Source organism: Cariama cristata, unplaced genomic scaffold (genome assembly GCF_000690535.1).
Source record: "Cariama cristata isolate BGI_N322 unplaced genomic scaffold, ASM69053v1 scaffold28217, whole genome shotgun sequence".
Classification (NCBI taxonomy): domain Eukaryota; kingdom Metazoa; phylum Chordata; class Aves; order Cariamiformes; family Cariamidae; genus Cariama; species Cariama cristata.
This window is the reverse complement of record NW_009627627.1, coordinates 11,689-32,460: the sequence shown is the minus strand read 5'-3', so window position 1 is coordinate 32,460 and position 20,772 is coordinate 11,689. Positions and strand designations below refer to the sequence as shown.

The window sequence follows — 20,772 nt, the reverse complement described above, 5'->3', positions numbered from 1 at the left end:
CCCGGGATGTTTTCTCAAGCAGTAGTTCAGTATCATGAGGTTCATTTGAAGCATTTGAGTCTGATTTGAGTTTCCTGCATAACTGTTGTGATTTTTCTCATTGGTTCGTTGGCTCCTTTTTTCCAGACTGCATATAAACAAAACAGACCCCTTGCAGAACCCTGCAGTTTCTTGACTGTTAATCATTTACATTCCTTCATGGATTAGTGTTTCTTTTCCCTACCACACCTTAATTTCCATAAGACCATTTGATAATTTTGTCCAAAGCGTTTTTTTAAAATGCCAGTCTACTGTACTAATAGCCTTGTTTACATCTTCTTGGTTGTCTCCAGTAATTCTGGTAGACTGTGTGATACTACTTGCCTCCTCAAAAATCACGTGAATTCTTTCTCTCAAGTGTTAATTTTAAGTATTGTCTCAATCAAAGATACAGGAAGCTGTACTACAGATGGTTAGCCTAGGCTCCTCTTCGGACTGGAAAAGGAACAACTGAGATATATGTTGGATGTCTTGAGCAGTGAACTGAAAGTCTGTAGGAGACAAGTGTTTGCTGTCCTTTTGAGGAGAAGAACTAGAGTTTGCAAAATGAAATTAATAGCAAACTGATTTGTGCCCAAATAGTGGAGAGGGTGCTTCAGCTATATGTAGGTGATCTAGGAAATTTTTTGTGTTAGAATGCATTAAGTTTACATGGGTTGTTAGAGCAGTTTCTGTAAATAGCTGTTTAAGCAGAGAGCAGCTGTGGCTCAGGAAGTCCTTGAGTTGGTAACGTTGGAAACTGGGAGAGCATTGCTGTGTGAGGCACCCGATTCTGGTTACTGGAGGTAGTTTTTATTTTGCAAAAGGTTCCTTGCTCTGGGTTTGTCAGTTTGATCTGCCTGATACAATTCCACGGGAATGTGAAAGAGAAGTAGAGTTCTTGAAGTCATACAGAAGGAGCGGTGCTCTCCTGATTAAATAGTGCCCTCATTTTACATGACAAATGGTCTAAAGGAACATGAATACAGTATTTTTGGACCACTGTGTAAATAGTACACATCTTGTATGCAAGTTTTGAAGAGTATCATTTTAATGAAAGTTCACTTTGCAATAAAAAAAAACAAAAACCAAAACCATGCCCCAAAATCCAAAAACCCAACATCCCATTAGGAATATTTTGGGTGTGAAAACAGTCCATTTTGTAACTCCCCATCCATTGTACAGGTAGTGATCAACAGTTCTGGGGTAGAGTGCCAGTCTTAATTCCCTACTCATTTCTTGTCACCCATGAATATGCCCACTTTCTCTTGCAAGAAGTCAACTGATTTGGCTGTAAATATCAGTTTTATCTAGATACCACATGAACTCCTATCCCAGGATATTCAGTTCATCTTTAGTGGAATAGAAACTATTTCAGTGCTTGGTTGTATTCTGTCAAACAAGACGCCTTTCAGCATGGTCATTGTTGTCTTGGGATTCTGACAAAGACCGAAAGGAGAAGATTATGTGTAATTCAAAGCAAGGTTTATCCTTCTTTAATTCAAGAAAAGTGTTTCCCTGCCATTGGAAGAACTGTCATCCCCGCATATTGTCACGTTTCCAAAGGGTAAGTACTGTTGTGTATTGAAGTGCAGATTAGATAGATGATTCTATTCTGGTCTGGCTGTTATTCAGCTCCTACCTGTACGCTAGTTCTGCTCAGCAGTACAGTTTCTACAGCTCTGCTCTTCTCACCTTCCTGAGGAGGGAATGTGGAGAGGAAGGTGGTGATCTCTTCTCCCTGGTATCCAGCAATAGGACGTGTGGAAATGGTTCAAAGCTGCGCCAGGGGAGGCTTAGACTGGACGTTAGGAAGGATTTCTTTACCAAGAGGGTGGTCAGACACTGTAACAGGCTTCCTAGAGATGATCAATGCCCCAAGCCTGTCAGTGTTTAAGAGTCGTTTGGACAATGCCCTTAATGACATACTTCAGCTTTTGGTCAGCCCTGAAGTGGTCAGGCAGTTGGACTAGATGGTCGTTGTAGGTCCCTTCCTACTGAAATACTCTATTCTACCTGTTTCCCAGTCAGAACTTGACTTTACTGTATGTATTTTCTACATCACTCCTGAAATACGCTTTAAAATTAGCATCATCAATTGATACCTTTATTTCTCTGACAGTGATGATAGTTTAAGCAATAGAGTGCTAAACTGTTAAGTGTAGAAAACTGTTATTTGATATCTTTTAGAATGCTTGCCTAAATGCCATCTGGGTTTTGCAGTTTGTTACTTCCTTTTATCAATTCTCATGAACTTTGTCTTTCTGACACTTGTTTGGGTTCCTTGGACTCATTCTTAGTAAAGAAAAGCTCTAGTGTGGCATATCCTCTCACCTCTTGTCTGATCCAGAGAATTCATTTAATAATACTGTTATGATCATGTTCTCCTTGCCAGTCAGCATCACTAATTCTCTGGAAGGCTTCTCTTCTCCCAAGTAAGCCTTTGGCAATTCAGTAGGCAGTCTAAGCATACTTTGTCTCAGTTAAGCTTACTGAAACAGTGATCATTAACAATTAGTCTGTTGCAGGTCTTATTTTAAGGTTGCTTGCAGAATGTTGACCTAAAGAGAGCAGAAGATGTTCAGGCAGTGGGGACTGTGATATACAATCTGGAAGGTACAGAACAGCTTCTTGTTTCTCTTTCAAACACAAGCACTTGTGCTGGAGCCACATTCTGATGTGAGATCATTTGTCTTGGAGAAATAGTACGCCTGGCTTTCTGTATATGTTCTGTGGAGAGGAGAGTCTGTTGACCTCAAGTAATCCTCCATCCTTCAGAACAGTGTAGGAAAATTATTTTAGTGAATATTTTAGCATATTAGTGGGAGAGGATTTTTTTCCCCTCTTATTTCCAATTAAAAAAAACACAAAACACCTACTCTCCTCTAATGGCACAGAACCAACTTTCTAACAAACTTTCTTCTAGTAGATTTTTGCAAGAGATTTCCTTTCAATGTTTCACTTCCTTGATCTGTGAGGTGAGGGGTCTGATAGGGCAGAGCATATGGCTTTTTATGATGGGGTTACAGCATTGGTGGATAAGAGAAGAGCAAATGATGCTATTTACCTGGACTTGTGCAAAGCATTTGGCACTGTCCCTTGCTACATCCTTGTCTCTAAATTGGAGAGACATGGATTTGATGGATGGACCACTCGGTGGATAAGGAATCGGCTGGGTGGTTGCGCTCATAGTTGCGGTCAATGGCGCGATGTCCAAGTGGAGACCGGTGACGAGTTGCTCGTCTTGCCATCACACCGCCATAATGCCATTTCTAGGAAGCAGTCACCATTTTAGCAGATTGCCCTGGAGCTTTGCATCCCTGCTTTTGCTGCTGCTGTTTGTTCATCTGAAAGAATAAGAATCAATATAAACCATATCCATCTTGTTAGGATGGTACTATCCACAGTCTTGGGGAAGGGCTTGGTAAGAAAACTTAAAGTCCCAACTGGCATATTCAAGAAGGGCCAGAGAGATCTGGGCAGACTGGTATAATAGGTTTGGAGCAAGAATGGAAAATGCTTGTGCAGTACTTGAGAAAGAAATTAAATAGGAATAACAGAGGACTGTGTTCTTGTATTACAAAGTTATCTAGGAGAGCATGTGTATAGTAACCAGCTGACCTGGTGACACAGAAGAAACCTCAGATTGTAAGGCACATCCCAGAAACATGAACATCTATATTTAACCCTCTCAAACAACTTCAATTACAAGTCACCTTTCTTTCTTCTCCGACCATGCTGAGAATGTCACTACCCATTGTCGCTGTTCTCTTGGCTTGTCCTGTGCAGCGAGCAGAGCAATAAATGGGAATGTGATCTCCTCTGTGGTTGTTCTTCAGAAGGGCAGCAATGTAGCTGAGAACTGGGTCACTGCTATTGCCTAGAAAGTTAGTCCAGCCATAGAGACAAGGAGCAGTGCTATTGTCAGTGAAGAAGTCCTAGAAATACAGATTTTTAGAGATCTGAGCAGAAAAAGATCATTTGCTGTCAACAGCCAAAGATCCTGTGTAGTGAAGGGCAGTGTATTGATACCACAGTGGTGTCCTGGTTTTGAGCACTGTAAATACCAAATAAGTTTGATTATAGGGTGAGCGTGGAGGAACACTGGCTATTGGCCAACATTTTTATGATAGTATAGGTGTATGTGGAGCCCCTTTCAGGTTTTTTGCCATTACCAGTCCTAGAGGGGGAAGGATGGTAGAACTTTCAGTTTCTCTCAGCAGCTGAGGGCAGAGGTCTACTGTTTTGAAGGTAACATGAGAAAACAGAGCCCTTGAGCAGGCCGTTAAGCAAACAGTCCTCGGCTACCCCGTTCTCTAGTTGTTAGGTTCTTCCTGGCCTCATATCATGTTCTCTTAGGAGCTGATCTGTTTATTTTGTAAATTAGCTTTTTTTCACCTGAAGAAGTAAAGCTTGAAATGCCTCATGTCCTGTTAGCTTAACTCTTATTAAAAAGTCGTGGTTTATGTGTTGTCAGAAGGAATCTACAGGGAGGAAAAGAGAACTACGGGATTTTCATATTTTCTCCAAAATAATTCTGCTTACATTTGTATCTGTTTGGTCTATAACTCTAATAGAGTATTAGCTCTAACACTAATAAACTTTTTATTAAATACTTTGACACTATATTTTTCTTTCTTTATTTTCCAGGGCAGGGAAACCACCACCTGGCTTACATCTGGATGTAGTCAAAGGAGACAAACTCATTGAGGTATGAAAACAGGTTTTGTACGTATTTAGTGTGTTGTGTACATAGGCACCAGCAGTAGAACATTTCCCAGCGTTTTCCACACTCACTTACAAGTTCTTATAATTTCTGTCTCATATTCATTATTTTCAAATCAGTTTGTTTTACTCTGAAACTTGAGAATGAAGTGAATTTTCCCTTGCCTAGGCTCTAAAGCTGACTCATACTGTGCAGCACTTCCATCGGGTATCTTCCCAATGAGATGCACTGTGTGAAGGGGTATAAAACTGCAGTGCTTAGCTAGCAAACAGTGACACGTTGATTCCTGAACATTAAACCTGTCCTAGTAAGAGAGAGAAAAAATAAAATGTTTGTGAGGGAAACTTGATACTTTGCAGAGCCTTATTTTTCCAAACTTAATTTTGGACCAAAGTTGGTATTTTGTTCCCTACAAGATACTTATATAGGAGGTATCAGACTGCAGTCAGAAGGCACCTTGTATTAGGAACTTCAGGAGCAGAAACTCAAATAACATGGGGAAAGAAGTCTCAAATACAAAACAGTAAGAGTAAAAACTCCTCACTTTGTGCTGCTTGTTTGAGATACTTGTCTGCTCAGTTTATTTTTTTTTTTTATTTTGTTTTACAGTAAGGTTAACTAGGCATCCTGTATTTTACAGGATTATTGCCCTGTCCTACAGTATGAAATACAGTATGATTTTTCATCCCATGTTCTGGATCTGCAGTGTTGTGATTAGCACAGGTACAATAAGTTATTTTTATTACAGCAAAGGAATTTGTCTGATATATACCACTTCATTCTCTATTTCATATTTTGTCTTATATCACACTAAAAGTAGTAAATAAAAAAAAGGCTCTTTAACATCATCGACAGAGAGGACCCAAGCCAGTGAATGTATTTTAGCTGTGGAAAGACTCCTAATTGGCAATTAACTGAAACAGAGAAATGTTTCTGGGCAGCAAAAGTTTGCAAAGTTGAACCAGCTTTTCTGAACAGAAACTTGAAAAATTAAGAACTCAGTCTTAGGTCGAGAAAGATTTAGGTAGCTTAAAATCTTGGCTGTTTTTTAATGTATGCTACCACAGGAGCCTCAGACAGTATTAACTGTTCCTTCTGGTGTCTAGGAGGAGAGATTTACGGTTTAGAATTTGGTTAAGTTACTAGAATATGCTTTGCATAGGAAAGCAGATAGAGATGTTGCAAATAGGTATGTCGCAAATCAACTTGTGTTTTCCCAGGCCACAAACTGTTGGGTTTACAGACTGTAGTGAGAGAGTGCTCTTACTCTGGGTTTAAAGACACAGAAAATTAGTAAAGCCAGTCTTGACCTAAAAGAGATCTTTGCTCAGCCTTGATTTGAAAGGAATTAGGTACTAACCCACATTGTCTGCATCTTCAAAGTAGCTCATTAGTTCATACAAGACATGGCTGAGTTGCTTCATACCCGCTACTCGGACTACATTGGAGCTGTCCTTCACTGGCTCATCCTAGGCACTATAGCTTTCAAACCCTTTGCATTGCATTTGTTGTCAAACCGTGAACCGTGTATTCTGCTTCTCATGGTACTGTTACATGTTCAGAATCATTTTCAGAGATGAGAGAGCTGTAGCAGGACTGCTTCTCAGCTCAGCCTTCTCACTGCCATCCTAGCAGCAGCATCTGGGGTAAGGATTGTGCTTGGCACTGGGTTTTCCAGTATTTCTCAGGCCATGTAATGAGATTCGGTGACCAAAGCCAAATGACAGTGACTTTGGGTTTTTTGATATGTGGCAAGTGGCCAAACATAATGCAGTGTTCCCACCTGGGAGACTTATTCTATGAGATAAATTTTTTCTTGTCATATTTCTTTGGGATTTTTGAGTGTGGAGAGAGAACTTTAGGATGAAAGAGTCAGGAGCTCTCTGCTGAATTAATCCTCGGGTGCTAGGCAAATGTCTGTCATGGGAGTCCTGGTCAGGACTGAAAAAAAAGCAGCAAAATGCCATATGGAAGGTGAGGATGCACCATTGGTTTTGGCAATGGATGAGCAAATTTGGTGTTGATAAATTGACGGTCAGGAATATCGTCCTGGTGGTGTCAGACTCTGAGGCTGTGCTGCCTAAAGCTTTTGGGCCTACAGGAGGCCCAAGTTGGCTTTGTAAGCCTGGGGTCTCGATCTGCATTGGGGAAGTGAGTGGTACAAACATCCTGATTCCCTCTTCCTACCATTAACTGTCTTGATAACCTAAAAGAGTTGTTTTTACTGCTGTGCAGAGCACTGTTAACAGCCATTGCTAGTCAGCTATCCAAGTACTCTTGAGGTTCAGTAGAGGATGTGGTCACACGGAGGTTACAGAATGACTGTAGAGTTTGTGTTTGACCTCCTGAATATCTGATGTTGGCAATCGGTGTTCCCGAGATCAGTGAGGTATAGCTTGCCTGCCATTCAGTGTATATAATATGTGTGCTGAACGCTGTGGCAGGCGGTGACTAGGCACAGGCAGCTATGTGTGTAGCAGAGAGGCCTGGCTTGCTATCGTACTTCGGTCTGCTGAAGTAAGAATCAGAAGAGCTGGCTTGGTGGGGAAGTTCTAGCAGACTGTTGTATGTAGCATGCATGCCTGCTTGTATGGTTTGTGGCCTTGCACGCTGTATATAGGTGATGACTTGAGTCCGCTTGACTGTGGTGGTTACGTGAAACAAGGTACTGTGTGTATGTATGGGAACTGTGCAACAAATTAACAGCGTTTGAATGTGATCCGTCTGTTTCCCTGTTTGGTAAATGTGGCAAATAGTTTTTCAGTTTTGTCTTTTATGGTAAACAGCAGTAACCAAGGAAGAACATTCTTACATCTTGTGAATTACTGAGCACTTGATACTAACCGAGCCATCCGTATCCCAGGTCTTCTGCAGAGGTCTGAGGTACATGTTGTGATTGCTGGGTCTGAAAAGTGCAACATTAAAACAAGCCATGAAGTGTTTAAGCTCAGTGTATAAAGAATGACGCTGGGTTATAACTCAGAGGCACAGAAAATTTTGGAAACATTATCTTGATGTAAAGGCAATAAAATTATTTTCTCTGTTGATGAATTGTTGCAATATTTCCAATTTATGTATTGCAAAATCTCTTGAAATGCTGTCAAGTCAGGATGGTATTTTTTTGTGCATAATGTGTGCAAATGAAAACTTACAGGACACTTCTTTTGATTTCGGTTGTGGACAAGAATGAGAAATTGTTTGACCAATTTTTATGGTACTTGAAATCATGAGAGAACTGCTTGTGGAGCTGAGCACTGAAATGTGGAATAATAAATCAACTTCTGAAGATCCACTTGTTTGCATCAGAGTTGTGTTTACACAGGATTTTTTTTCAAATACACAAGAATAAAAAGAGAAGTTAGTGCTCATCTTTCTTACAGAGTGGAATCATAGACTTCATTAGTACAGAGGTATTGAATTTGGGAAGATTCATGGTGCTGAACTGAATGAGTAAGGTACTGCGTAATATTGGACATAACTCTATTGCTATGAAGCCAAATCCTCAGAACACATAACTGGAATTTCTCAAAAGATGTATTGTAACAAACACTATGATATTTGCAGATCAATAGCTGGATGAAACAACTGTAATCTTAAGGGAAGATGTCAGCGAGACTAATGGAATGATAGCTGTTGATTAAGGCTTGCAGGGAAAAGTGTAACAGAAGTACGCTAGCATGAAGAATGTACAGGGAGCAGATTCATCTATTTACAGGTGGAATTAAAAAAAAAAAATAAAAATTCAACCAGAAAGGACTGAATAAACCATGTACTAGTTTAAGCTCTTTATCAGTGGCTTATACTTTCTGGTTAATTCTGCAGGGAGGGTCTTGTGAAAACCAGCATTTGTAAAGAGACAGAAAGTGATAATAAAGTAGCCAGGTGAGAGCAGAATCCAGTAGACTTTTTCAGTGTGTTGATTTTGTGGGTTTTTTGTCTGAATTATACTGAGGCTTTGAGGTATGCTATTCCCCACCAGACACAAATAGAGAAGACACCTGCATGTTTTAAATGTCCCAGTTGGAGGAAAATCACTTGAATTTTGCATTTGTACCTCATTTGTCACCAGATAATGTACTTGAAGGTGAATTGCTAATTAAGCTGTGATTCCTGTCTTAGCAAATGAGGCGTAGACTCACAAAGAAGATTTTTTTTTTTTTTTTTCGGTAGTTTAAGTATTGACATTCTTGTGGATTTTCTGCCAGCTTATGTATCACTGAGGTTACTGAGGAAGTTGTGGTTCTATCTAGCTGTTTATTTTCACAGAACTTCTTGAAATTTAGTATCTTGTAGTGCTGGTTGAAATTGGCCAGCTGATTCAGAAGTTACTTGGTTTAGTAGTGGGTGTTGGGAGCTGATAGGTACATACACAGCTTGATCACCTAGATCTTGTTATTTTAAGAAAGCAGACCAAAATATGTAAGTCAGTGTTCACAAAGCACTTACTCTCATGAAATCGTGCTTAAAATGTATACCTTGAGTTAGTTGGGAATAAGACATTAGTAGAGTATTACCTAAGGGACCAAGTAATTGTAAAGTCGTCATGTTGTATACTAGTATGGAGTTGAGTTGTTCAATTAATTCTTCCAGTGACCTAAAAGAGAGAATAAACATACAGAAATAAATTTAATACTTATTACTGAACATCCTATTATGAAAACTTGCAGCATGGAGGCTAACAAATGTTCAGCAGAACAATGAGAAATCTAACTTGGAAAATGTAGAACACATCTGGGGGGAAAAATCTGAAAAAAATCACTGGGGATGTGTCATGTGAATGCAGCAGTGCTCAGAGCCTTGAAGTTCATAATTGGTGGGCAGGTAAATAGATTTAACTTTGCAAGGTGATTTGTAGTAGAAAATGAGGTCCATGGGATTTTTATCCTTGCAGAGGAATATAGATTCTATGTCTTATCCCAGGCTATCCGCCTTACTTTCTGTATGACTTTGTGCCACAGAATAAGTCACTGTCTAGGTGCTCATTGTGTCAGTCTTTCTGATAGCTCAAAAGAACCCCAAACCAACTACGTATAACTAGTCTGATACATTGGCTCTTTCCAGCAGAGCATGTGGTTTATACAGCTGGCAAAACTGAGGAGCAGACAACTGATTGACATGAATGTTGCTGCCAGAAAGGGAGGTCCTTCCTCACCTTCCTCATCACAGAGTCCTAGTGCATATAATCCATTGCTTCACTAAGAGGCATCTGGGGATAAGCATCTGACTGAAGGCAAACTGATTCAGTCTACTAAAACAGTAGAAGACTAGTGCGGCAAAAAACTGCTTTGCAAGCTGAAAACTTTGTGCAGATGTGTGGCAGTGCAATTGAGAGGGTTGTATAGCTGGGAATGGAAGGAGGGAGAGGGGAGAAATCCTCGTGCTCTAGCAGGCAACATGTTTATTCAGCTCAGACCATCTCAGGAGAAAGCCTCGTGCTCTAGCAGGCAACATGTTAATTCAGCTCAGACCCTCTCATGAAAGCAATGCTTTCCTGAACTAAGATCTGGGTTTTTTTCTGATGGAAAATGTGTCATCAGCATTCCTTTGATCATGCTATTGAAACATTGTGTGGGCTTTGGTAAATGTTTCAAAACGCAGGAGAAGCCATCTGTTAACAAATCTGTAATGCATTGCCAGACTCTGACTTTTGTGCAGCTGGAAGCAAGAAAACACAGGTTAGATCAAGATCTTGGAATACAGTGAGAAGGAAGGCTGCACTGCTTAGGGGCTTCAGCATTTAGGCACAATGAATTCCTTTCCGCAACATTGTCTGTTAATAGAAATATGCTGTATACTGTAGGACTGTCAACATATTCCTTTGCTTTCAGAGATGGTTTATGTAACTGGTATTACAGTATGTAAGATCTTGTTTGAAGAATAGGTTAGAACTAGGATGAATTAAGAAGAAATGCCTCAAATTAGTGGCTTACTTAAATAAACTGATATGGATTCATATCACAGTACGTATTCCGTGTAGCTTTACATCTTTGTTACAAAGATCTGAAGTCTCTTGTATGTCCGTTTCTATACAGAAATATAATTTTGATTTTCTTTATCAGACTGGAGATCATTTAGCATAGTTTCCTGGTTTCGACAAGGCCCAAGGTCATCTACATTGAGGAATGTGTAAAAATCATTGTGAGTAGATGTGAGAGAGAATCTTGTATGAGGCAGTCTCATGCTTTGAAGAGTTATTGTCCTTCCCAGGCTGTCTTGTAATGGCTGTTAAAGAAGGGAATAACTGGGATTCTTCCATATCCAGCTGCTCTGATTTTGTAAAGAGAAGATTTGGGTTTCTGTATTTAACAGTCAGAGAAAACTGAAGTATTGATGAGCTGTTGATGCTTTGTCTTGAATTTGCTCTGTTTATTCATGTTCTTGAACTTTTTCAGGAAGATCGTAGGAGTCTAATATGCTTCTCTGTTTGATATTCTACCTCAGAAACTTATTATTGATGAGAAGAAATACTATCTCTTTGGGAGAAATCCTGATCTGTGCGATTTTACCATTGATCACCAGTCTTGCTCTCGGGTCCATGCTGCCTTGGTCTATCACAAACATCTCAAGAGGGTTTTCCTCATAGATCTAAACAGCAGTAAGTAGTGTGACATTTAACCAGACAGAAGTACAATATTTCATTGCTTAAACATTTCTGAATCTGAGACACTTTTTCCGTTGTTGTTGTTGTTTGCACTGTTTGGATAGATGACTATAATCTGAATTAGCATCCTAGTGAAAGATTGGCAAGGGTTAGGAGCAAAGGAGTGTTTGCTCCAGTTAGCTTACATCTGCTTCACTTGGTGTTTAAAACATTTCTAGACTTTTAAGAGGCTAAGGGAGACGAGGAGAGTGACTTGGCCTTCCCTTCACAATTTTAATGAAGCTTTCTCTTCTGAGAGTGATTTCCCGAGATCTAAAACCTGACGTACCGTTTCTTCCACTGAGGGAATGATTCCAAACACGGTACATTGGGACCTGCAAGAATCCAGAAAGTAAATGGTGTCTGTCACTTACTTCCGTGACTTTTTGAGGACTTCTGATGTGTGTTATCTTAGCGTGTCAGGTGGTAGGTAAAATGTACATAACTAATGTTGTCAGCAGTACCTCGGTGGCCTGTATCACGGAGCAACCATGTACAGTTTTTGAATTACGTCAGGCTTGAACTTGAATACTGTGAGCCCAAGCTTATGACTAACAGACTATTTTGCATTTTGATGTTCAGCACATGGCACATTCTTGGGTCATATCCGTTTGGAACCTCACAAACCCCAACAGATACCCATTGACTCCACGGTTTCATTTGGCGCTTCTACACGAGCATATACTCTGCGAGAGAAGCCTCAGACACTGCCATCAGCAGTTAAAGGAGATGAGAAAATGGGCAGTGAAGATGAAGAGCTCAAGGGCTTGCTGGGCCTGCCAGAGGAGGAGACAGAACTTGATGTGAGTATGATGACACGTTGTGCCTAGATGGCATTTCCAGCTAAACAGATAGCGTTCCCCACTTGTTTGCATAGGTTCAGCTTCTTAATTTCTTGGCCTTGAAGATAGTCTGAGGTGTCTTCTGCTGGCAGATATGAACAAACCATCTCATTCTGCCATGATAAGCCTGTGATCATGCTGCTTCCCAGAGTCAGTGACCTAATAATCCTACGGTTCCAATGGTCTTCTCTCAAAGGCTTGCCAGGGAGTATGCACTCTCCAACTAACATTACCCCAGGTCAGGGGTGATTTCCCACACTGTTCCCCATTGCCAGATAACAGTGAATGCTGCCTTGTTTCCTGCAGTTAGCTAGCGAAGAGGGAGAAAGCAGTGTATGTGGCATTCACAGGATTGTTGAGGTTGGAAGGGGCCTCTCCGGATTATCTGGTCCAGTCCCCTGGCTCAAGCAGGGTCAGCTAGAGTGGATTGCCCAGGATCATGCTTGGTCAAGTCCTGAATATCTCTGCAGACAGACTCCACCACCTCTCTGGCCAAGCTGTTGCAGCTCTGGAGCACTCTTTCTTCCTAGAGGTCTAAAGTTGAAACTAAACAATGTGCTGTGGTCTTTTGATATCCACAATCACATGATTAAATCAGACTTCATACACTCGTTGCTTAAACTATTTCATCTGCAAATTTGTCATTAGAACCTGACAGAGTTTAATACAGCCCATAACAAAAGAATTTCCACACTAACCATTGAGGAAGGGAACTTGGATATTCAGAGACCAAAGAGAAAACGGAAGAACTCCAGAGTGACATTCAGTGATGATGATGAAATCATCAATCCAGGTAAGTAGTTTGCTTTAATCTTTGGTTGATGCCCTTAAGGCCCTCTTTCCAGTATTCTCATAGAGATTGCTCATGGCTGCATATGGATAAGGAGAACCGAAATTTGGCAGTCAATATTTGGGATCTGCTATTTCAGAGAAACTGCCACATGTCTTACTTAGGTCTTTGACCTCTCTGTTTCTTCTCTTCTACCTGTAAAATAACTGCATGATTTGTGCAGGACAGAGATACCACACTCAGCTTCATTGTTCAAAATTCTGTCAGATGTTGGAAAAATCTTATGGGTCCAAAAGGAGGAAAGTGTTTTAAATTTTTTGCCTTCTTTAGAATCTAAATGAGAACTGAACTTGTTTGGTTTTCATCTGTCCCTTAATGCTTTCCTTACCTGTTGCCTAATGGATATCTGTCTCCAGCTCAGAGGTTTTTTTGCTACTTGTCTGCATATCTGAAACAAGTCATACTCATTCAAAATGAAGCTTCTGAAGATATGTCCAATTCCTAATTAGTCATTTTTCTCCCTTAGCTGTTTTATATTCCTATTAACACTATTTTGTATGGATAATGTTCCTATTAATAAGAGCATGCATTTTAAAATACAGTTTGGAGCTAGTTTCATTTGGCATTGTATACCACCCAGAATAACCATTTTGATTTGTAAGGTTATGGAATTTAGTGCTCAGAACATCCTAATGTAAACAGCAGTCATTTGCATTACAAAAAAAGATAATTTTTTCAGACTTCAGAGACTACACTGAATTCTTCTCACTCCTACTTCAAGGTCCCCCAAGGACTTCTGGGGTTAGCTGTTGTGCTTTTCAGTATGTGCAGTGACTTCTTAGCTGCAACTTTCATCCCAGAACTCCAGTCTGTCTGATCAGTGCAAACTGCCCATCCATCTGTTCCCCTTCCCTGTTCTCCATTTGAGTGGAAGCCTTTCTTACCAGAATATCTGAGGATCCCACCTTGGGACAAAGCCACTAGGTGTCCTCTTAGCTCCTGTCTTTATTTGGGCATGCATCTGCTTACCGAGAGCTACTAGAGCACTGACTTTGAGAAGAGGTGGTCCATGTACCAGTTCTTCATATAGGTTCCTTTACCTGACAGATGTTCTGTCTTTTCCTGTATTCTTACTGAAGGCTTCACTGTTCTTGGCTTTTACAGAGGATGTGGACCCTTCTGTTGGGCGTTTCAGGAATATGGTACAGACAGCAGTAGTCCCTGTTAAGGTACAGCGTAACTCCCAACTTTCTAATTAATGCGTTACATTGATGAATACTTTATGAATTACACCTTAAAAATGTAATGTTCTGTGGTGGAAAGTGTTTTATTGTTAAGCAAAAGTCATGTTCGTGTTTCACAATTGTCTTATTTTAGCAAATTTGACCATTTCCCTTCAAATCCAGCTTTAGCTGTTTTCTTTAATAACACATGGGATCAATGAAAAATTTTTATCCTCCCAAAAACAAACACTGCCAAAATTTGGTATGGTAGTTCTAGGCATCAATTAAAATTGTGGGAAGCGTGGAAAATAGAAAGTTAAAATGAGAGGCTGTTTGTTTAAATACTGTAAGTGCTAAAGATTTCATAAGGTTGTCTACTAGAACTAGCAGGGTTTAGACTTTGCTCCAAGATGAGTGTGTTGCCAGTGCTATATTTAATTTGAATATGTGAGGAGTAGGGAAGATTTGCAAAACTTCAGGGTAGCTAAGCAACAGTGTAATAGCGATTTCACTTGTTGTGGGTATACACTAAATTATGTGGAAAAGGATAATTCCACATAAACCCCAGACTACAGGAGAAGATTCAAATGATCAGATTCAAATGATCACAAAATCACCCTAGTTACCTAGAAATTGCAGTTTCTTACTGTGGGGGGGAAGGAGGATCTGTGTTACTGACCAAAGACCTACTCAGTCTTGCATTCAGAACAACCTCAAGACTGGCAAGCATGTACAGGAGGTAAAGCAGTGCTCAGACCTGATCTAAGTTAAACCTGAGCTTGAACTTCTGTCACCCCTTCCCGCACTGTGCACCTTGAAGAGTTTATTATTAAGTGGTTTTCAAGGAAACCCAGAAGAAATCTTCTGGAACAAAGACTGGGACATGGTCTGTAACCATTTTATGTGTGGCTGGTCTAAGTGCCTTTTCGGTGAAAATGGTGTTGGCATCCAGTTTAAATAGCTTGCTTGTTTCATGTATTTTGAATAATTTTTTTAAATACTTCCATCTACAGAAAAAACGGTTGGAGAATCCAGGCTCGTTGACCACAGATGATTCTGCATCACGACGTATGCAATTTTTGGAGGATTATATGGTGGTTTACCTCCAACTCACAATGAGGCAGGTTCCCAATCGCATGGCGTCCATGGGACAGCACTCATTGGTGGTCTGCCAATGCCCTACCCCAATCTTGCCCCAGATGTGGACTTGACTCCTGTTGTGCCCTCAACAGTTAACATGAACCCAGCTCCAAACCCTGCTGTCTTTAATCCTGAAGCTGTGAATGAACCCAAGAAGAAGAAATATGCGAAGGAGGCATGGCCGGGCAAGAAGCCAACCCCTTCCCTACTGATCTGAGTTGGGTTTCGTGGAGGGAGGGTGAGAGTTACAAACTCCAGAAACTGTTTATGTGCAGTATCGTCTTTTTAAAATTTTGATGTCCTAACCAGATGTAATACCAAGATTGGAGAAGTGAAATATCCTTTAAAGATCTGTCTTCAAACGTTTTTATATTGTCTGTTTAAAAAAAAAAATACAACTCCCATCTCCTTTTGAACCAAAATATTGGGCAGCCTTTCCTTAGCCATTTCTGTCCCCAGAGGTCTTTACTCTGAATTTTGATTCATAAGTTGAAGGGGCAGAGTCATACAATTTAATTATCATTTATGGCATGACCCTGCAGATTCGTGTATTTAGGTGTTGTGCTTACTATGAGTAACGTTGTTCTTGATGGACTTGCTCATAGCAGGTCAACTGTATGAAAAGTAAATGTTTGTGGGGCCAAGCCTTTCAGAAATCCCATTGATATGAGTTCTAAAACTTGCGAAATATAGGTAAGCTTTTTTTACATTTTCAAAAAGCCACCAATGTGGGGCATCTTTTTTTAATTTTTTTTTTTAGTTTGGCTACAGCTTGTTTTAATTTCCACCTAAAACACTACAGCATCCCATTAGTTGTTGAGATGAACAAGAAATAGGTGGCCTTTCTTATCTGTGATCCACTATTGTATGACGGAGTGCTGTGTGGGTGGATAAAGGGGTGCACGTGTGGATGGATCTGAGCTTGTGTTGATGCTAATGGCAGCATACAAGCATGGCAAGCCTAGGAGTGTTTGGTGGGCAGATAGGCACTAACTACGCTGTACAAACAATAAACGACAAAGTAGTGTTGACTCTCTCCCCTGTGATAACTTAAGTTGGAGTTAACACAGAGGAGAACTGTTTCTTTTAAACTTTGTGGCCCTTTTAACTTAAATAGTTTCATTTGTATTTGCAAATGGAACTCCTGAGCTTAGAGTATATGTGAGATGCAACAAGACACACAGAAAAATGAGCAGTCATCAGCAGTGTCAGAGGACTTGCACATTGAACAACTAAAATCACAATCTGTGCGCTATTTTGGCTGCTAGTAACAGCGGGTGAGAACTGAGTGCTACTTAAAGCTAGAATATGAATTCTCAGTAGAGAATCTGCCTCGCCTTGAATAAAGCAGTGCACAAGTTGGTTTCATAAAATTGCATTTTTTGACTGCTTCATCACTTTTTCCCATTGAATAAAATGAGAAGCTTGGTTTGGATTGTTGCTCTAGCCCTTCAAATCCTCGTTTTTAGATTTCAAAATCTGATTCACATGTATTCAGACACTATGTTTTTACTTTATACAAGGTAAGGCCAGAGCTCTGTTTTTCTTAGGTTTACTCTGAATTTTTTTACATTCTGTAAGACAGTTCAGTTACGTAGTCGCATTCCTTTGCTGGTGGGGGGATTTCTCCAGTAAATGTGCACTAAAATGACAATAGTGTACCCAGCTGTTCATTGTGTACAGTACTGTAGCTATCTGGCTAAGTAGTGTTGTGAAAATATGATGGTTGCTGGAGCAGTGCTGTGTTACAGCGCATCTAGTGTGCTGTATGCACTATACCTGTTTTGGTCAGATACTCCAAAATCAGTGTGACTTCTGCATCTGCAGGGTGATTGCATCTATCATGTTGTTGAGGTAAAAATGAGCTAGTAGCTACCTCATTCACAGGAGCGATGGCTTTAGAGACTGGTTCGTTCCCCTCCCCGCACTATCATATCTAGCTCAAACTATTATATGGATGAATACAATACCTTCTCCATGATCTAGTTGTGCTGCTCTGTGTTGAGTTGCTATTGAATATGATTCAGTCCTCGGACATTCTGCTTCCAAACACTCCGTGCTGACTCTCAAAATCTTTCTCCCTTTATTTTTGGTTTTGCTTCTTTCTGGTATGTAAAATTTTCTTTTTCCAGCCAGTCTGCTTTATGAAGGCAACTCTTTAGGGTAAGACTAGTTAGGGCAAGTAAAAGTTGAACAAGTTTTCTTCTTCCTTTTTTTCTGTTTTGGGGGGATTTTTTGTTTTGGTCTTTTGCAAGTAGCTCTTTGCAAGATTTTTCTTGAAAAGGGAAGCTTTACTGCTCATTGTTTTTTAAAGCTCTTCTCCTCCCTGGGTTTGAATGAGCTCTCATTATTTTAGAGCTTAGGGGCCATAGTGGCCAGTACGGGAGGGGACAGTGTAACATCTAGGGGCTTTGTACAGAAGTTTGTACACTTGTGTAATATGTAATAGGCCTTTTCACACTTTCTGTTGAGCTTTTTACCTGTAACCTTTACTATGTTGTAAATTAAATGCAGATTTTGCCAGTTTGGAGAGTGTAGTGTGTTCGTTCCCAGTCTACACTTCTGCAGTTGAGACTGTACATTGTTTTATGGCTTATTGAAGGAATTCTACCGTGGCCAAGTGCAGCTACCACTGCAGGTCTTGTTTTCAGTGGCTGGCTTAGGCTGCGGCTCTTAAAGCTACTCTAACTTCTTTGCTCATGGCCTGCTTTGCTGCCCTGTGCTGCAGTGCATTGCAGTTTTGCACACAAGAGTGACACTTAACAGTGGATTTTAATGAGCAGTTGGCTTTGTTTTCTGAGTGAAGTTTTATCTGGTTCTGGCATAATCCTCTCTCTGCAAAAGTTATACTTTAGACCCCAACTTTGCTCTTCTCATTGCCCAGCGTGCTGCCTCTGACAGAGTGGCCTTGGGCAGTCTAAATGCACTATCCTTTGTCACACCGTGTCTGCACCTTGTCCTACGCTCACTGGGGAGAGCTGTAGTGAAAAACAATAAACTGGAAACTGGTTAAAGATAACTGTGGTGCCTGCAGTATAGGGTTGAGAGGGATTCCCAAGCTTTGCTAAATTTAGTAATATTAAGATTGTAGATTAGTATTTCTTCTCAGTCCAGCAATATCCTTTAAAGCAGCTGGGGCAATTACACTTTCATTACTGCATGTGAGCAGAAGGCTGAATTTTCACAATTGATGTGCAAGCTGCTGATCTGCCATAGGTAGAAATAGTTGGTACATGTTGAGTAGTTAACTTTGTGGTCTGACATTCTAAGTGTTGGTGTGGTTAGCAGTTCATTTCCTGTATTAAAGGAAGTGTTAAAAATGAGTCAACTTAGTGATAATCTAAAGTACGCTGTGCAATGTGGAATGCAGAGATGGGAAGGAAGAAGCAAATAAGAGTTTGCAGTCAAATAAATGATTGAGATAAAGAATACTGACAGTGTTTTCCAGGAACATCTGTCCTTGCAGCGTTCAGTGGATTGTCATTGTAACCCCTCTTCTCTCTTTTGGTTTTGAAATACAAGAGTGCAGCACCCAGCAGGCATCCCAGGAGCTAGTAATGAGCTGACAGAAGTTGTTCTGTTCCCAGTGTGCTGTGCAATAAGATACCAATATGTTAAACCCTGTGACGACACGTCTGAAAGAATGACTTCTTGGAGAGGAGGTGACTTCTCCCTGAGGCCTCTTAGGAGAACAGGAATAGATTCCAGCGCAGAACAGGTGAGTGTGCCAGCTGAAGTGTGCACTCGTGCAATTATTTGAAGCAAGTGCTTCGAAACAGTCAATGGCATGGGGAAAGACCACAGTACAGGGTTGGACTGGAAGATGTGGCTTAGGACAAGCCAAAGAACTGGGGCCGTGCAATGGCTATTACTGGGCTGAAAGGTCAGATGCTGTTTGAGAGGTTGTTTTCAAAAGCAGTGTAATACGGTCAGATAATTTGTAGGTTCTTTGATCTCAAAATTCTGTCTTAATCTAGCAGTGGTAGGTAAAGGGGGAAAAAGTTTCTCCTTCGACTTCTGTTCCACACCAGGAACAGCTCCTCATTCATACAAGCTGTGTGGTGTTACTGGGACCTACCTGCGTGGTGTAGGAGACAGGAATGCTAGTGCAAGATAGAGAGTGTGAAGTAAGATTGTGGCAAGTTCAGGACAGACATCCATGTGTTTTGGGTCACAGGTTTCTAAATTAGCCTTCCCTGAAGGTCCCATAACCAGTAAAGTAGCAAGAGGTTCCTCACATACCAGCATCACGTTAGAGCCTGAGACTAACCACAGTGCTTCCCCTGCCTCCCTCAGAGGTCCTGCCTGCTCCACAAAAGCAGTAGCTTTCCAGGAGCATCGATGGTTGCTTTAGTGTTCTCTTTTGCTTCTTAGAATTTCCCGGAATTGATGTCATCTTCAGAGAAGATGTAAGGGAGAAGCAGCTAAAGAGCCTGAATCTTTGCTGTCCACCCTCTTGTAGATAGCTGTCTGTCTTGTCATATATTCTGGCATACATCTGTGAAAGGTTTCAATCACATTTGCAGAATGGTAGAGGAGGAAGTCTTAAATACTCGAGCTAGTACTAAATACATTCTAACACATCTTGCCAGGCTCAAGTTGTTTACTGTCACCTTGCAAAGACACCCAGATGAGCAGCTGCCTGTGTGTATGCTGACCTTCGAAGAACTGGCCAGTAATACTCAACTAACCTAGCAACTCCGGTCATGGCTGGCCACAGAGGCTTTTCTGACTCTCATCTTGACTGTGATGGGTCATTTCCTGCCTGAGGTTCCCCAGCTACTTCTAGATATGTCAAAGAGGCCTTCCCTTGCTTGAGCCTGGAGGAAATGGGAGCAGCATTTCTCCTGATGAGTGAGCAATGGTGTGTTTATTCCCCTGTTACCCCAGGGCAAGTCCTTTCTGAAAGGAGACACAACCAGTTTTTTCCAGTGTCTTTGTACAAGTACTGTTTTTATAACTTGAGCTACCAGGAGCTCGTTCTTTATTAACCTCTCCCATATAGGCTTACCAGAGTGCTTAGTTACTTTGATAACAATTTCAGGGTTCAGTGAAGATGAGGAAAAGCCTGCAAATGGGCTGTTTAAGCAGTGGTTCCACTGCCTGCTTCAACCTGGATACCTCAATAATTCTTGCTTGTTGATAGGTTAGAGAAGGTTTGTGCTCCACTGCAGGGAGTGTTACAGACCTTCAAGATGAGGATGCTTCAGGCTGAGAGACCAGTTTTCCTTGGATCCTAGCAGCTGATGCGATCCCCAACTTCACTTGTCTTCTGTGCTCCTCTGTCTGGAGCCCTGCTTGGGGGATCACAGTTCCTGCTTCTGTTTGAGGAGCTCTGACCTCCTGCATGTTGTAGCTTCAGGCCCACAGCTGCAGCCAAACAGTGGCAAAAT

The 20,772-nt window shown here is 40.9% G+C and overlaps 1 protein-coding gene across 1 annotated transcript; it reads left to right on the top strand.

The window, feature by feature from the left end:
- The first annotated feature begins 3,219 nt into the window (after nucleotides 1–3,219).
- On the top strand, nucleotides 3,220–16,086 carry PPP1R8 (protein phosphatase 1, regulatory subunit 8). The gene is given in 9 exon segments (XM_009704513.1): nucleotides 3,220–3,245; nucleotides 4,669–4,729; nucleotides 11,186–11,339; nucleotides 11,967–12,187; nucleotides 12,875–13,019; nucleotides 14,181–14,245; nucleotides 15,253–15,313; nucleotides 15,316–15,546; nucleotides 15,549–16,086. Coding segments are annotated over 9 exon segments (1,092 nt in total). The 3' UTR covers nucleotides 15,677–16,086.
- Nucleotides 16,087–20,772: the final 4,686 nt, after the last annotated feature.